This window comes from Drosophila obscura, unplaced genomic scaffold (genome assembly GCF_018151105.1).
Source record: "Drosophila obscura isolate BZ-5 IFL unplaced genomic scaffold, ASM1815110v1 contig_14, whole genome shotgun sequence".
Taxonomy (NCBI): domain Eukaryota; kingdom Metazoa; phylum Arthropoda; class Insecta; order Diptera; family Drosophilidae; genus Drosophila; species Drosophila obscura.
In genome coordinates, this window is record NW_024542724.1 from 1,904,134 (window position 1) to 1,920,943 (window position 16,810).

General features: G+C 43.7%; 3 protein-coding genes and 1 long non-coding RNA gene across 9 annotated transcripts; 1 reads left to right on the plus strand and 3 right to left on the minus strand.

Annotated features, from left to right (window-relative positions):
* Positions 1-1,569: 1,569 nt before the first annotated feature.
* LOC111070371 (beta-1,3-galactosyltransferase 5-like) lies at positions 1,570-3,089 on the minus strand. The gene is made up of 3 exons (XM_041596342.1): positions 2,954-3,089; positions 2,847-2,903; positions 1,570-2,776 (listed from the first exon to the last, which is right to left on the minus strand). The coding sequence occupies exons 1-3, from the start codon at positions 3,087-3,089 to the stop codon at positions 1,656-1,658; spliced, it is 1,314 nt and encodes a 437-aa protein (XP_041452276.1). The 3' UTR covers positions 1,570-1,655.
* LOC111070370 (centrosome-associated zinc finger protein CP190-like) lies at positions 2,847-7,125 on the minus strand. Of its 5 annotated transcripts, none has more exons than XM_041596346.1 (4): positions 5,675-6,264; positions 5,113-5,589; positions 2,961-5,019; positions 2,847-2,903 (listed from the first exon to the last, which is right to left on the minus strand). In XM_041596346.1, the coding sequence occupies exons 2-3, from the start codon at positions 5,321-5,323 to the stop codon at positions 3,938-3,940; spliced, it is 1,293 nt and encodes a 430-aa protein (XP_041452280.1). In that variant the 5' UTR covers positions 5,324-5,589; positions 5,675-6,264; the 3' UTR covers positions 2,847-2,903; positions 2,961-3,937. The 5 variants fall into 5 exon arrangements, with proteins under 5 accessions (XP_041452280.1, XP_041452279.1, XP_041452277.1 ...); XM_041596345.1 differs by having other exon boundaries at positions 2,847-2,887; positions 2,954-5,019; XM_041596343.1 differs by having other exon boundaries at positions 2,954-5,019.
* Positions 7,126-7,474: 349 nt separating this feature from the next.
* On the plus strand, positions 7,475-14,593 carry LOC111070369 (protein MON2 homolog). 2 transcript variants are annotated; one of them, XM_022360842.2, is made up of 14 exons: positions 7,475-7,790; positions 8,057-8,188; positions 8,263-8,829; positions 8,888-9,477; positions 9,538-9,968; positions 10,029-10,738; positions 10,802-11,140; positions 11,214-11,885; positions 11,959-12,021; positions 12,117-12,313; positions 12,377-12,539; positions 12,598-13,523; positions 13,593-13,675; positions 13,744-14,593. In XM_022360842.2, exons 1-14 carry the CDS (start codon positions 7,674-7,676, stop codon positions 13,932-13,934), a joined length of 5,181 nt encoding a protein of 1,726 aa, XP_022216534.2. In that variant the 5' UTR covers positions 7,475-7,673; the 3' UTR covers positions 13,935-14,593. The 2 variants fall into 2 exon arrangements, with proteins under 2 accessions (XP_022216534.2, XP_022216535.2); XM_022360843.2 differs by lacking the exon at positions 11,959-12,021.
* Positions 14,587-15,632, minus strand: LOC111070373. Its single transcript, XR_002607350.2, has 2 exons — positions 14,845-15,632; positions 14,587-14,766 (listed from the first exon to the last, which is right to left on the minus strand). It is a non-coding gene; the product is annotated as an uncharacterized LOC111070373 (long non-coding RNA).
* Positions 15,633-16,810: the final 1,178 nt, after the last annotated feature.

The window sequence follows — 16,810 nt, forward strand, 5'->3', positions numbered from 1 at the left end:
ATCATGTTTTGAACAGTGAACAGTGAAAACCCTTCAATTAAGCCGCGGAAAATAATACTGTTGGTTTATTCTTCTTGTAGATCCATCCTTTTTCTTTACTTACAATAAAAAATGACCGTTATAAATTTCACCTCAATTTGAGGATCATTAAAATACAGTGGGTATTTTGTGGGTCGACAATGCGTTAATCTTTCTATGTCCATTTCTCGATTTTGATATTCGGTTTAATATTACTATTTAGTTAGCACTCTCAGAACTCAACACATATTTTTATTTGATTGATGAATTTATTTTCTGCAACTTTGCTAATTTTAAAGACTCATTTTTATGGAATTGCTTATAAAATAAGGATTAACGGGTCGAAAAAAAATGTAAATTTTGTGCATGGTGACTACACATTAGCTACAGCAACACAGTTATGGAGTATAGACATTTTTATACCCTATTTCCTCTAATTTTTAACCTAAGTAATATTCAATTTTATTTTATACATTTTTTTTAGCTATTCACGCATTTAACTATATTCTAGTATATATTCCGGTGCGGACCGGAGGGTGAGAAAAAATAGCTTAATATCCTCTGGAGTGACGAAACCAAGATTAATTTATTTGGAAATGATGCCAAAAGGAATGTTCGTCGTCCGAAAGGCAAAGAATTTGATCCCAGGTACACATGTAAAACTGTGAAACATGGAGGTGGTAGCCTAATGGTATGGGGCTGCTTTTCATGGTATGGTGTTGGTCCGATTCATCGTATTGACGGAATATGGGACAGATTCGTATACAAAGATCTATTGGATACGGTGATGCTTCCATATGCCGAGGATAATATGCCACTTTTATGGAAGTTCCAGCAGGATAATGACCCGAAGCACGCCTCTCGAGTAGTAAAGGATTGGTTCCGAGAACAAAGTGTGGATGTTCTTGGGTGGCCAAGTCAAACCCCGGACCTAAATCCAATCGATAATCTCTGGGGTGAACTCAAAAGGGAGGTCGGAAAGACTTTTTGACAAAATAAACATCAACTTTGGGATATTGTCCAAAGAGGAGGTACAACATTCCAATTGGAACTTGTCGCAAGTTAATATCCTCCATGCCAAGACGAATGGAAAAATCCCTGCAAAATAATGGCGGATATACCGGGTATTAGCTGCCAGACACTCAATTTAATATAAAACGGAAGGACCGGCGCCGCCCCCGCCGCCAAAAGAGAATAAAAAAAGAATTATATCGATTTAATTTAAACTTTTATCTTCGTATACTATTATTGTGTCCAGCCAAAATTGACCGACTTAGAGAAATATTTAAATTTCTTGTAAATTAAAGGGTTTGTGAAACAGTTTTTACTTTTTCTTTAAAGACAATTAATATAAGATTTGAAAAAACTTTGATTTGTTGAGATTAGAGAAGATATGAACTAGAAATTAAAAGAAAAAGAAAAAAAGCACACCTATTATTTTGTCCATAAGTGTATGTACATATCTCGATGTACATATATGTATATCTCGATCGCGATACAAATTCTCGTTATCTGTAAGTGTACAGTATAGAAAAATCAGAAACATCCTTATCTCTTACATAGATTTATTTTTTACATATGTCTACATCTTTGTTCAACCAATTTTTGGATCAATCATTCTCAAAACTTAAAGGAGTTCACTTTGGCTGTTCTACAGCGCCGCAGCTCATTCTCCAAATCCCTTTACACTTAATAGAAGGGTCCAGCATCTTCCTCCAAAGATAGTATTGTTCGTGTACCTCGAGTTTATTCACACTGATCACGCTGCGAATGTAGCAAGCGTTGAATGTGGTACGAACGTTGCGAAATTCATCAGCCTGCACCCTCCTAATCTTCAAGCTTTGGGCCACAATGCCCGTTGTGAAGACATCCTCCAGTTGCACATAATACATATTGAGCGATTCCATGTAAAGCTCATGTACAATGTCTCCAGTGAGGAGGTAGGCTCCTCCGGTGGTATACTTTGGGAACTCGGCGCCCCTAAATTGATGATATGGTACAAAATACTTGGATCCCCTATTGCGTTCAGGCTCCTGCTCCTCGGCCAGGCGACCATAAATGGTTCGCTTATCCTTGTGCTCGTCTATGAAGTCCAGCAGCTTAGGAACATTGATGAACATATCGTCATCGGTCTTAAGGATGTACTTCACACGGGGACAGTGCGTATCTACCCATTCAAGCATCGAGATCGTCTTTAGAGTGAGATTTAAGTACGAGTCTATGAAGTTTCCACGTATCATATCGCCATAAATATAGTTCTCCTGGTTGAGAGACTCCTTAAGGGTCGCATTCGTAGTGCGGCCGAGGACAAAGGCCATGCCCACATCTCGCCAACTTGCATAGTGCATCCAGGTCTGTCTGATCGACATTCTCTCCATAGAGTGGGACTGTGCTGAGGTGATCAGAATGAGCAGCTTTAAACTTGATCCCCCGTGTGTGCATATTCTCTGTATATCAATCTCTTCGTTCAGGTGGCCGGTTTCATAGAGCTTCATTGTAAGTACTGGAGTAAGTACAGGTAATACGGGTGCAGCACTTGATGTTTTTACACTGCTTACAGTGGTTAGGGGTTTCAGGGACTGATTCCGATTGCGTAGCATCTTTTTGGGTTTCCTTGGGTATTTCAAAAGTCTGTTCCGTATAATGTTCTTGATATCCTCGCTCTCCGCCGACTTTGGCAGTGGATTTAAATCAGCCGAAAAGGTTTTAGTGCTATGCACTAAAACGAGATTTTTCTTCTCCGGCATGATGCCTCTTTCTGTAGAAGGAAATTCAACAGATGAGTGGAGTTCAGGTGGAGCAATAATAAGATATAATTACACACTTACCGGTGTGCTGATAATTTTCAATGGTTTTCCCATGATTGTTGCTGCCGTTGACTTGCCCTGAAAATAAAAGATTAAATCACAATAAGAAGTCTCCTGAGAAGACTCACTTGTAACATTTTCCTCGATATCATGGCGCATCGTAAACCCTCCAACGGAATGGAGGGGTTTCCTTTCCTTCGCCGAGAGAGAGGCGTAGATGTAGGTAATTATAATGACAGAACCTAAAAACATAAAGAACCGCATCCTTTGAGTGCGGGCTCAGACATAAACGTACTGAACATAAAAACTTTATTTTGTGTTTTGGCGTTCTCAGAGTGTTCCGGCAATGAAAGATAAAATTTAGTTCAACAGAAATTTAGATAAGCACCCCGAAGATACCTACGATTTTGTATTGCACCAAAAAGATTCGAATTTTCAATATACAGGTATTAACCAGTCCGAACGTTTTAGTCAAGGCATACGTGCCTCTCAGGTGGCATGGTCCAATCGAGTAATTATAAAGTAAATTTTAAATACACTTGTTGCATTGTAATATCAGAGAAGTCAGTAGAGAAAATTCGGTGCACTTTAAGCGACTAGTTAATTACAGCATTAAATGAGAAGGAACGTTGTGAGTCGCTGCTGTGGCCGCGACTCTACTTTTATACCTCTGAGAACTAGGTGCTCATCGGGACGGACAGACAGACAGAGACTCGGATTTGATGCTGATCAAGAATAAATATACTTGATGGGTCGGAAACGCATCCACTTTGACCACAAATCCAATATACTCCTTTACCCTGGAGTACGGGTATATCAATTTTCAAATGTTGAATAGCCAATCAATTTTTTTGTTTCAGTTTTTTCAACATGTTTTAAATTGGTTGTACTCGTACCTCAGCTTTACTTTCGAGTTTAGTCGATCATAAGGAACCACTTATAAAATAAATATGTTTCATTTTTGTACATAACAAAATACATTTCGTTAATTTTACATAAATATTCTTAGCACCTAAGATGCACATCAGACATAGTACAATGCAGTTTTTATTCTATAATAATTAGCTAAATCCTTATCTCTTACATAGATTGATTCCTTATACGACAAAAAATTATTTACACTTGATGGTCGTGTCCAATAGGCTCCTCCAAAGATTGTACTGCTCGCTTGGCTTGATCATGTGCACGCTGATCGCGTTGCGTATGGTGCACGGAACTAAAGAGATGCGGCTGTTGCGAAAATCTTTGGCCTGTACTCTCTTAATTTTCAAGCTCTTGGCCACAATGCCAGTGATGAAGACATCCTCCAGTTGCATATAATACGTGTGGAGCGATTGCATATATAGCTCATGTACTATGTCTCCAGTGAGAAGGTAGGCAGGTCCGGTGGTAAACGGGGGATATTGCATGCCGCTATATGATTTGTGTGAAACAAAATACTTTGACTTTCTATTTCGGACGGGTCTCCAATATTTGGCCAGTCGGCCGTAGATAGATCGCATGTCTTCGTGTCGGGCGTCTACGAAGTCGAGAAGCTTAGGAACATTTATGAACATATCGTCATCTGTCTTTAGGATGAATTTCACACTGGGACATTGCGTATCTGTCCATTCCAGCATCGAGATCGTCTTCAAAGTGAGATTGAAGTACGAGTCTATGAAGTGTCCACGTATCATATCGCGATAAATATTGTTCTCCTGGTTGATTGACTCGTTCAGGGTCACATTCGCTGTGCTTCCAAGGACAAAGGCCATCCCAACATCCCGCCTACTAGCATAGTGCATCCAGGTCTGTCTGATCGACATTCTCGCCATAAAGTGGGATTGTGCGGAGGTGATCAGAATGAGCAACCTCAGAAATACCCCTTTGTGCATACATATCCTCTGCATATCAATGTCTTCGTTCAGGTGGCCGGGCTCATAAACTTCCATTGTAAGTACTGTAGTAGGTAAAGGTAATGCGGGGGCAGCACTTGATGTTTGTATGCTGCTACTGCCATTAATGGAGCTTACAATGGTCACGGGTCTGGTGGATTTCTGGTGTGCGAAAGCAAACCCATGTCTAGGGTATTTAGAAAGTTGTTTCTGCAATTTTAGCTTTTGCGGTTGGTTGGAATAAGTCGACATGGATCGAGAGGCTTCAATATTGCTATACAGTAAACTAGCTTCGTTCTCCTCCGGTTTGTTGCTTCTTTCTGAGGAAGGATATTATACAGATGAGTGGAGTTCAAGTTAGGTGAATTTTTACGAATAAACAGTGCTATGAAATGGCTGTAATGAAGGCTTACCAGTGCGTTTATAATTTCCGATGGTGCTGTTATAGCTTTTGCTGGTGCTTCTATGCTCGATTCTACGGCGCATCGGAGGGTATCCAACGGAATGCACATGTTTCCGGGGCAGGATCTCTTTCGTCGAGAAAGAAGCGTATATGAAGCTAATGATAATGACGGCATTTAAGGCCAGAAAGAACCTCATCCTTTTGCTGTTTAGATTACCCATGGTGCGGGTGGTGCGATGCTACTCAGTTTGCATTTACTTTTGTAACATACAAAGGCTTTGCTGGGTATCAGAAACTTTTAGAAACGATGCAAGCCTTTCCTTTCGCAATAAATGTTTGAGTTTATTCAAATTTTTGTTAGCTTCAACTGTCAACTGTTTCGATAAACTGACAGTTTATGGCTTCGCACGTTGTCTGTTGATTCTTCTGTGCGTAGTCACGGACGGTCTCTCCATTAAGTTTGGGGGCTCGTCCGTTTGGCACGACTCTTAAAAAAAAGATACATGATTAGCTTCCTAAAGAGGGAACAGATCGCTAAAATCGTACTCTGTAGTTCTTTCTCCGACTCTTACTTGTCAAATAAGGCGATATTCTTCAAAAAGGTTTTTCGCATTCTGCTCGCAGCGCCTGCTTCTGCATTTCTTGACGCTCTGCCGCATGTCTAGCGCGTCGTCGGTATCGAAAACTATTATATAATATTCCAGGAGTTTTTCCGTTGCTCCGCCAGTCTTCCAATTTCTCTCCGGGAAAGAGCCGCAGCACATCTCTCTCCAAGGCGTAGCTCTGCTGAAGCGTCATATTGATTTTCCTTGATAGAAAGTAATCGACTATCATCTTGGACAATATTTTTTTCTGTGGCCGCGTGAGTTTGTTTTTATTAACTCGAGAGAGCAGAAACTTGCCATCGTCACCGCTTTGTTTTAGAATGCCAATAACATTAATTACTTTCCACACCATCGTCTCATTGTAGTCGAGAGATGTGGGGGAATTAGATCCTCGGGTGTGGGTAACTTCTTGCCGGTGGCTAGGATGCGTTATTGATCCGCATCGCTCATCGGCTTGTTTTGGGTGGTTTTCGTTGCGGTGTGCATCTTCTGCTTGAGATGCCTCATCAGCACTATCGTTGGTCGTGCTATGCTCCAGCTGGGTCTGCGTAGCCAGCTTTGGAGTCACCGGCTGGTTTTTTCTTGACGTGGATCGCTGCTGCAGTGGCACATCGTCGTCGTCATCGTCATCGTCTCCAAAATGATGTCGTATATAATGCTTCCATCATCCTCCGGATCCTGGTCACTCTCCTCAATGGCATTAAAGGGGGCTTTGAGGCACTCAGTCATGTGAGCCTCCAGCTCGTCTTTGCTCGAATATTTTCGATCGCAGAGGTCGCACTCAGCGAAAGTGTAAAGCAGCGACTTGATCTGGTGATCCGTATACATGTGGAAATGCAACTCGCGATTGTTGTTTAATTTCCAGCCACAATGCTCGCAGAGCGCCGGGTCAATGGTCTCCTTGTGCATGTCGATGAGGTGGAGTCTGAAGTCCTTATACGATGGAAGGCACACACTGCATTTCAGACACAGCCAAGGACCTGATTGCCGCCAATTCAAATGAATATTCATAAGCAAGTTGCAAGGGGATTTTGATTATATTATCCCACTCACCGGTGGTATTCTCAGCTTCCTCAGATTTAAGAGTATCCATCGTCTGGCTATCAATTCCCACCTGCTGGGCGGATGCCGATGATCCCGTTTCCTTTATCAACGGAGTCGATTTCTCCGTTTTGAATGAAACAAAAAGCTTTTTATGATGCGATGCGGATGCCGATGCGGATGCCGATGAGGTTTGCCGGGTGGTCGCTGTTGGTATTGCTGGAGAATCACGCTTAGCAGGCGAGTGTCCCTTCTTTGCGGAACGGCTTTTTTGCGTATTTCCGGACATGATTTTCTCAAATATATGTTTTTATAATTTTATTATTCAGATCGGAGAGCGTTAATTGTACAGAAATTCTACATGCACTGAAGATGGAAATGAACCAGTAGTTCGTTCAATGCAACAAACAAGTTCTTCTCTGTCGTGGAATTAATCGCTTACCAACACTTTAGTTGCTCATCGGTGCTGCCCAAATAGCTTAAGAACAAAAATTTTTAGCAAGTTTTATTCATGAAATTTCCCATGTTTTGTATAAATTCTCATCGTAGGATCCATAGTACCACGTTAATGCAGGTACTTTTGCAGGTTTTTTCCCTTTTTCCCACATCATGGTTGCTAAATAAATGGCAAAACACAGCTTTCCGTCTATCAAACATAAAAAATAGCTATAAATAGCTGATTTGGCAACAGTGGAGTGCAGGCTCATCTGACCTCATTTACTAACACTGTTCACTGTGTACGTCAGCTGTCAAAACGAATTTTCACGGCTTATTGTGTTTGTTACCTTTCTTTTTGTAGTTTTCTAAGAATAAAGTTTGTTCAATAGTCGATGTTTATTTCAATTAATGTACATAAATGCGGCATGCATGCAGTGCATTGAGTGTCGTTTGTGCAAGAGCTGAATCTGAATACTAACAAATAACAATGTCGTTTGTGGGCGGGGGTGGGGGCCAAGATGTGCACAAGTTTGTGGAGGCGCTGCAGGCCGATTTCAAGACGCTCTCACTTGAAACCAAGAAGAAGTATCCTCAAATAAAAGAGGTAAGTCCTGTCCTGCTGCTCTGCTGACGTGTGTCGCATTTCATGGTCGCATTTCTAATTGCGGCAACTTGCCACATAACTGTGTAACTGTGTGTGTGTGTGGGTGTGTGTTTTGAGTGAGTGTGTCACCCCACACCTGAGACCACACGGACCACCCCTCCAGTGCACCTGCCTCTGTGGGCTACGCAATTATGAAATTGATAGCAAAAACAAATAAAATTGATTTTGTGACAATTTAACATGGCCATTAAATATCCCAACCCCAGGCATGCGAGGAGGCTATTTCGAAGCTCTGCACTGCTGGCAGCAGCCAGCAAAACTCTGTCTACTACACCGTCAACCAGATACTCTATCCCCTGGTGCAGGGCTGCGAGACCAAGGATTTAAAAATCATCAAGGTAAGAGCCACACAAACCAGACACTTTCATGCCATGTCAACTCAACTCATATCTTATCGTTCTTTTTGCTGCAGTTCTGCTTGGGCATGATGCAACGTCTGATTACCCAGCAGGTGGTCGATCAAAAGGGCGCCCTATACATAACCAACGCTTTGTGGACCCTCATGGAGAACAACATTGAGGAGGTGAAGGTGCTGCAGACAGTGACCCTCCTGCTGACGACCAACACTGTTGTCCATGGTGATACGCTGGCCAAGGCCTTGGTGCTGTGCTTTCGCCTGCACTACACAAAGAATCCCACAATTGTCAACACGGCTGGAGCCACCATACGTCAGCTGGTGTCGCTTGTGTTTGAGCGTGTCTACTTGGAGAAGGATTCAGTGCCTAGTCTGCAACAGCAGCAGCAGCAGCAGCCGAATAGCTCGAGCAACAGTCCTGTGGAGGCGGAAGGCGGCGCCGCTGCAGCCGGTCAAGATGTGCAAACCTTTGCCTCTGATGCATTTCTGCTATTCCAGGATCTAGTGCAGCTGGTGAATGCTGAGCAGCCCTATTGGCTGGTCGGCATGACAGAAATGACGCGCACCTTTGGCCTAGAACTGCTGGAGGCAGTCCTCACAAACTTTAGTGCGGTGTTTCATGAGGTGGGTGCTAATAGAATATTTATTTAAGTAAAGGAATTTATTCTCATTTTCCCCACAGAGCAACGACTTCCGTTTGCTGCTCAAGGAGCGCGTCTGTGCCTTGGTGATAAAACTCTTCTCCCCGAATGTCAAACATCGCCAGCTGCCGGCCCCCACTAATGGAACCGCACCAGTGCCCGCAGAGAAACCCTATTTTCCCATCAGCATGCGACTGTTGCGTCTGGTGGCGATTCTGATACAGAAATACCACACCATATTGGTGACCGAATGCGAGATCTTCCTGTCGCTGATAATCAAGTTTCTGGATCCAGACAAACCAGCCTGGCAGCGGGCCCTGGCTGTGGAGGTCATACACAAGCTGGTCACACGCTCCTCGCTGATTGCCTTCTTCTGCAAGTCGTACGACTTGAAGAACCATGCCACAAACATTGTCCACGATATGATTGCGGCCATGGGCAGCTTTGTGCGATATTCCTTGATAAATGCCTCCGTTATGCTGAATGGCCAGCAAAATGGAGGAGTGCTTGGAGTGCAGCCCACCAGCTCGCTGTCCACCCTGTCTGGGAATAATCAATGTGGATTCTCGTTTCGGGGAGCCTATCTGCCGCTCGTCGCCACCTATGCCCCTGGTGTATCCAAGGCAGTATAGTAAGTGGATAACTTTCCGTCGTGGATTCTATTTTCTTATGGATAACCTCCTTCTTGCAGCTTGGAAATGCTGGATAAACTGGATGCCCCCAATATACCCGACAGCTATGGCATATCGGTGGGACATGCCATACTTCTGGACATGACCCGTTCGATTGGCGGTGTAATACAGCGCACACCCGAGCTCCACCCCACCCACAACACGGCGGTCATTACCGAGGAGGAGCACCAGCCGCTGTGCCTACAGTTGGTAAATTCCAGCTGGTCGGGGCTGCTCAGCGCCTTCATACCTTTGGTGGAGACATCGATGGACGAGGCCACCACCGAGAACATACTGAAGGCCATGCAGAACTATGCGGCTTTGTGCGGCATGTTGGAGCAGTTGCAGCCACGCGATGCCTTCATTATGGCCATGTGTCGAGCCTCGTTTCCCCCACACTATGCCATGTCCATATTTGCCAATGCCACGCAAGCAGACGGCGATGTGAGATGTAAGTGCGACAAATCCCTTTGTCCATACCATAAGCTAATTCATTATTCTGTTTCCGCAGGTCACACTCGAAGTGGTAGCCAGGATCTGAGCAGCCAGTTCCTCAACAGCTGTACGCCCGATGACTTTCGACCCCAGATTGTGGCTGTGGGCACGCCCCTGCCGTCGGCCTCGCTGCCACACAGCGTCATGCAGGCGCCCGTAATGTTGACGAACAAGAATCTGCAGTGTATGCGTGCCATTCTCTTTCTGGCGCACAACAATGGCGGGATACTGGGCACATCGTGGCATATGGTGCTGCAAACGCTGCAGCATCTAGTGTGGATACTGGGCCTGAAACCCTCAACGGGCGGCAGTCTCCAGGCGATGCCAAAGCCAGCAGTTGAGGCGAATGTTGGCATACAAACAGCCGTGATGGCGGATCTACCAGTGCTGTCACAAATGCTGAGCCAACTGTTTGAGTCCAGCCAGTATCTGGACGATGTGGCACTGCATCATCTGATCGATGCTTTGTGCAAGCTCTCACATGAGGCCATGGAGCTGGCCTATGCCAATCGAGAGCCATCGCTGTTTGCGGTGGCCAAGCTACTGGAAACGGGCCTCGTGAATATGCCCCGAATCAATGTGCTGTGGCGTCCGCTAACCAATCATTTGCTGGAGGTGTGCCAGCATCGGCATATACGCATGCGGGAGTGGGGAGTGGAGGCCATCACCTATCTGGTGAAGTCTGCTCTACAATTCAAGCACAAAACGCCGCTCAAGGAGAACATGGTTTGGACAAATTAATTAAATCTACAAATTATTATTTAATTAATTAATGTCGATCTTTCATAGGAGCTGCAAACGATGCTTCTGAGTCCACTCTCTGAGCTGTCCACCGTCCTGCATGCGGATGTGAGGCAACGCCAGTTGGATTGTGTTCTTCAGATTCTAAATACAGCCGGGGAGATTCTCTCTTTTGGCTGGCCAGCCATCATTGAGATAATTGGGGCTGTGAATGAACATCATGGCGAGCCTTTAATACGCACCGCCTTCCAATGCCTACAGCTGGTCATCACCGACTTCCTCACGGTCATGCCCTGGCGTTGTCTGCCCCTCTGCATCAGCACGGCGGCTAAATTTGGATCCCAAACACAGGAACTAAACATCTCACTCACAGCGATTGGTCTGATGGTCTCTGATTGGAAACTCTTAAATATATTTAAATGGATTTTATAATTGATTGGAATTTGTATCTTTTTTGCAGTGGAACATCTCGGATTTCTTTAATCAAAATCAGGACAAACTGATGTCCACACAACTGCAGGATGTGGCTATATTGCCAGAGTTTCCGGGCACCGTGAAGATGCCACAATTCGACAAGCTCTGGATGTGTCTGTATGCCAAACTGGGAGAGCTGTGCGTAGATCTGCGTCCGGCTGTCCGTAAATCGGCCGGCCAGACACTCTTCTCCACCATCTCGGCCCACGGCAGCCTGTTGAATCCCCCGACCTGGCAGGCCCTGGTCTGGCAAGTTCTATTCCCCCTGCTCGACAACGTCCGGGCCTTGAGCAGCTCGGCCAGCAATGAGAAGGTGGATGCCAGTGGCAATATTCTCATACATCATTCGAGGAACACCGCTCAGAAGCAATGGGCCGAGACGCAGGTCCTGACGTTGTCGGGCGTCTGTCGGGTGTTCAACACCAAACGAGAGCTACTCCAAATGCTAGGGGACTTTGAGCGTGCCTGGTCTTTGATCCTGGAGTTCATACAGAATGCAGCGTTGAGCAAGAATGGGGAGGTCTCGCTGGCCGCACTCAAATCTTTGCAGGAGATCATGTACCACAACACCACAACTGAGCGAACGGTGGCAGGGGGAGGAGGATCATCCCTTAAGGATCCACAAACGGCGCTAGAGCAGGATGAAGAGATCTGGACTGTGAGTAGATTGCAGGGATGCTGCGGCTAATTTGTATTCGTTTCTTATGTTTTGTTTTTGTTCCTATCTTAAGTATTTGAAAAGTATCGAGAAGCAGTTCTCCAATTTCCGTGTCAATCACATGGAGCTCTTTTTTGTAAGATTTTCAGTTTCTATTTTAGTTTACCTTTCTTTGGTTTGTTCTAATTATCTCTGCATCTCTTTGCTGCCTTCGTTTTTGTATCTGAGCAGATTGCCTGGAACATTTGGCTCAGCATTGGCATGGAGAGCACCAAAATGTCCACAACGAAAGCACAGCCCCAGCCCAGCAGCAATGGGGGTAGCAATGGCAGCCAGGATAGCCAGGAGGACTTTTACATTCCCAGTCAGGCTTTTCTGACGGCCCTCATACAGATCTTTCCCGCCATCTTTCATCACATTCAAGCCAAGTGAGCAAAACCCATTATCCTCTCCACTGTAGAAATTCTTTTTTATTTCGAAACTTTATGTAGATTCAGCTCCGCGGACTTTGACAAGTTCTGCACGGTGCTGACGAATGCGGTGTGCATTCCCGTCCAGACCGATGCTGTGCCCTACATCATGTCCACTGTGTCCGATACGTTGCTTACGCCACTGCATGATGGCATACTCGATTGCATGGAGCTGATACAAAAGGTGAGACTTCTTTCGACTGTGATAGATCTTTACTACCTCCAATCTCTTCGTCTCGTAGGAGGCCACAAAGCCGGAATCCAATATCAGCCAGCTCATACCCGCCATTTTTCGCCAGCTGTTGATCTTCAGCAAGTTTGCCTGTGCCCCGCCCACATTCCAACAGAATGTGGAGCACAAGTATGCCAAGTCCACGTCGGGACACTATGCCAATAATGCCTCGGTGGAGGTGGTCAGCATGAACTACATACCTTTCGGTGAGAAGTCCATCAGTATTTGTGTGAAGTTGTACCAGACGACAGCCACAGAGGAGTCGGTGGTGCAGGAGCAGATCCTGCACGACATTGTCAAGGCTGTGCGCACACCGCTGGCCATGAAGTACAAGTGCCTGTCCTCCAGCACTTGGAAGCTGGCCATCTCGAGTCTGATCAGTGTCCTCCACACGGGCCTGAAGGTGGCCCGGGCCAAGCCGCAGCATTTTGCCAGCCTTTGGGACGATTTGGCCGACACGCTGGACAAGTTTCTGTTCCCCGCCAGCGTGTGCACCATTGAGGATCGCGGCCTGGAGGAGATTGTCCTAGACGAGACCATCGATTGTCATGTGATTGAGTTGCTGCGCGATGAGGTCCTGCCGCATGCCCACGAGATGCCGCATCAGTTCATCATGCAGATTGTGGTGCTGCTCAACAAGGGCTCCATACACTCGGCCTCGGACACGAATATTTGCTACGAATCGGACTGGAAGCTGCGCGAGATATTTGCCAAGACCTGCTTTGAGACCTTGTTGCAGTTCTCGCTGTTGGAGGATCATCATGCCACCAATAACAATCGGATTAATGCCAATCTGTTGCCAGCGGGCGCCGCTGGAGCCGGTGGCAAGGACTTTGCCGGACGATTGGCGGTCACCGCCTTGCTGCATCGCTTCCAGGAAGTGCTCAAACGGTTCAATGATGATGAGCGCCAAAGCGGCAAGTGCCCTTTGCCCAGGTGAGAGATGGCCAGCCTCCGGACTTTAATTTTTATTTCATTGTAAAATGTCAACTGTTTTTCTTGTAGATTCCGCCTGTCGGAGATATCGTTTGTGCTCAAAGCCATTGCCACGCTGGTGGTGTCCATGAAGAAGGCCCCAGCCTCAAAGGGTATGACAAAAGTCGAAGCTGTAGAATCAGATCCTTTATTTAACCATTTTTCATCCCCCCGAACGCAGTGAACAAGCCTGCCTGGGATCAATTGATCGGCTTATACCCCTATCTGGTGGACTGCACCACAACAACATCGCCGGAGGTGTCACGCTCACTGCGCGAGGCCCTGCTGCAGTACACAGATCTACTGCAGGCGCCGCGCCTTTTCGGTGCCACCACTAACGACAATTCTATACAATCGAATGGACAAGAGTGAAAGTATGCCTAGGCACAGATAGATAGATAGAGATACATTGATAACCGGAACCTAGGAGCAACTCTGCGATGTTTTGTTTTAGTTTTTTAAGTGCGAAGCGTTTGAATATATATATATTTATTTTGTGCATAATTTATAAATGTTAAACCTAACCCTCCCCCCCTCGCATAGATGTACTACGTCTTCTAACCATCTATGTTCAATATTTACAAACATTTACCTTTATCTTTAAATCTTTCGAGTATACATACATATATATGTATATATATACATATGTATTTGTAAAAGTATTTTGTAGTTGAGCTATGAACTACATATATATATAAAACCTCCTTCCCACTTGGTGATGATGGGACGGAGGACCAATTAACCAAGATAAAGAACCCTATAAACACGGCTTGGCAAAGGGCAGATAAACAGCAGATTCCTTTAGTACCTTTTCGAGACGCAAAGACAAAGAACTATACCTTAGCTATAGCAATCTACATACATACAATATTATACACACACACAACTATGATCTATTTGTGTAGGCGCATTTTAAAGTACAGACAGTACAGTGCGTGTTATCTGAATCAAATATTAACCATTTAACCATGATGCAACCAGGCAAACTTTGTAGTGACGTTTTTAAATAAAGCAAAAATTATTACCAACTGATAAGGCTTCGTTTATTTATGACGTCAGATACCCGGCTATCGCGGCTCATGCCCCTACGCACACACTGTACATGATGTGCTATCCTTATCGCATCCGCAATGGGCTCCACATTTTACCTTGAATCTGGGCCTCTGCGCATTCTTTGGGGCCTGGCAACAATTCATTCAGCCGTCTGTCAGATGTGGTAAGAATTAAGAGTTTGCTCACATCTTGTGTGTGTTTGTTTAAACCTGACATTTTTTTTGCTCACCTGATAAATGGCTTCACGTAGTTCGCGCAACATAAACCACATTATCTTGTACCTATCTGCTACCAACGATGTCTATTAAGATAGTATGCTTTCTGTTGCGGAATGTTTAAATATTAAGTCCAGTTAGTTTAAGTTTGTTACATAGCATGAAGCGCAGTACAGGAGCCGACAAGCGATAGAGAAATATCCGAGGTTATTTAGATGTTCAAGTCTGAGTCCGCGACGAATCGTTCAAGGGTCAGATCGATTCAGGGCAGTTGAAGACTAGGGTTGATGACTCGAATCGATGTCTGTTGAATACTAATTCACGACCAATGGCGAAGGTCAAAGCGAAGCTTAAGACGTTGGCAATAAATTGAGAGAGGGAAAAGAACGCGAGTGCAGCTAGATGCTGCTGTTAGCCCGTAAGTAAGCGAATGAAAGAAAAGCGCAACATAAAGATACGTAAGATCGACTTCATTAGCTGACGGTATAGTTATACCCTTAAAAATTTTCTGAAATATGTCTGGCCAAATACAATATTAACGCCTATAAATTTCAATGGTACACGATTTTGTATCGTGTCTCCAAGCTCTCTTTGGCTGTCTGGCTGTCTTCTCCAATAAACCAAATGCCCTGTAAATAGAGAATATTTTTGCGCTCGGAGCTAGGACCAGTGGCCATCATAAATACCTAAAGAATCCCACCTTTGAACCTATGCAATGAGCCTGAGCAATGATTTAATCTAAATAAAATTTTTATTTTAATTTGTTTCATTTTTTTTGTTGTTTTCTGCTTTTTGTTTTCATTTTAATCGGTATAATAAGTATAATAACATTTTTGTTGTTGTTCTTGTTTTCATTATTATTATTACTGTTAATGTTAATGTTTTTATAGTTTTCTTTTTTTTCTCTGTTTTAATATTAGAATTAGGCAATCGAGTTTAATACTACCTTCGTTTTAAATATTATGCAACGAATTTTGGTTTTGGTTTTTCTTGTTTTTTTGTTTTGTTTTGTTTTTGGTTTTGTTTATGAATTTTTAAATGTATATATTTAATAAACTCATTTCCGTTCTGGCTAGGGCAACGTCCTATGTGTGTGGTTAAGGGCTCTTCCCTACAGCCGCACACTTGGGGTTGCTCTCTTGGTTTTTTTTAATTTTTTAAATCTTTGTTTTTTATTTGTTTGATGTGCTTTTCAACTCGTTTTTGTTTTTGGTTTTTCCTTAATGCCGTGGGCGCTTAATGTACAGTTGCCTTGTAAAAATGTACAATTTAAGCGCTTGCTTTTAAAATATTTTTGTGTTTTTTTTTTTTGGTTTTCATTTATTCATTTATAATCTATATTAGCTGAAAGTCGATTTTCAACTCTGCCCTATAAATCACTTTAATAAATAGCCGCCATCTCGTTTTAATCCTTCTATTTATTTTTTTAGCGCTTGGTTGTAATTAACATTTGTTGATCGGGTTGTTTTTATGTTTAACTTTTTGTTTTTAAAGTTTTTGTTGTTGTTTTTGTTTCGGGCTTAGATATAATACAATTTGTTGTTAATTATTATACTGCACTAACGATCGTGTGGATTCCATAACTCTGCTGCCTCATCATCATCATCATTCTCTTCTATCTGCATTTTTTCGGGTACTTCTCGAGTTCTAACTGCCTGCGGCTCGGCTCCTCTTCTCCAAACTTGGATTTAGCTTATACTCTTCTTTCATTTTGTTCATTATTTAGTTAATGTATGCGTTTTAATGTGTATGTGTGTGTGTTATGGTTTAACAATAGTTTAGTTTTAGTTTTAAGTTTAGTTTTAGTTACTAATTTAGTGTAGCACATCCATGAGATGAGACGAGATTTTGCGTGTTTCAGTATTCGGGATTTCTTTCATTCGCTTTTCAATCTAAAAAACTCTATTTATGTATTTATATATATATGTATGTATATATATATGTAATGTATGTATATATAGTATGTATGTATATAGTAGT

Bases quoted from the DNA above. Each gene is read 5' to 3' on its own strand.
- LOC111070371 (XM_041596342.1), bottom strand. From the start codon at position 3,089: ATGCGGTTCTTTATGTTTTTAGGTTCTGTCATTATAATTACCTACATC. The intron at 2,904-2,953 runs GTGAGTCTTCTC...TTTTATTTTCAG, and splicing joins TATCGAGGAAAATGTTACAA to GGCAAGTCAACGGCAGCAAC. The intron at 2,777-2,846 runs GTAAGTGTGTAA...TTCCTTCTACAG, and splicing joins TGAAAATTATCAGCACACCG to AAAGAGGCATCATGCCGGAG.
- LOC111070370 (XM_041596346.1), bottom strand. From the start codon at position 5,323: ATGGGTAATCTAAACAGCAAAAGGATGAGGTTCTTTCTGGCCTTAAAT. The intron at 5,020-5,112 runs GTAAGCCTTCAT...ATCCTTCCTCAG, and splicing joins CGGAAATTATAAACGCACTG to AAAGAAGCAACAAACCGGAG.
- LOC111070369 (XM_022360842.2), top strand. From the start codon at position 7,674: ATGTCGTTTGTGGGCGGGGGTGGGGGCCAAGATGTGCACAAGTTTGTG. The intron at 10,739-10,801 runs GTTTGGACAAAT...GATCTTTCATAG, and splicing joins CGCCGCTCAAGGAGAACATG to GAGCTGCAAACGATGCTTCT. The intron at 13,524-13,592 runs GTGAGAGATGGC...TTTTTCTTGTAG, and splicing joins GGCAAGTGCCCTTTGCCCAG to ATTCCGCCTGTCGGAGATAT.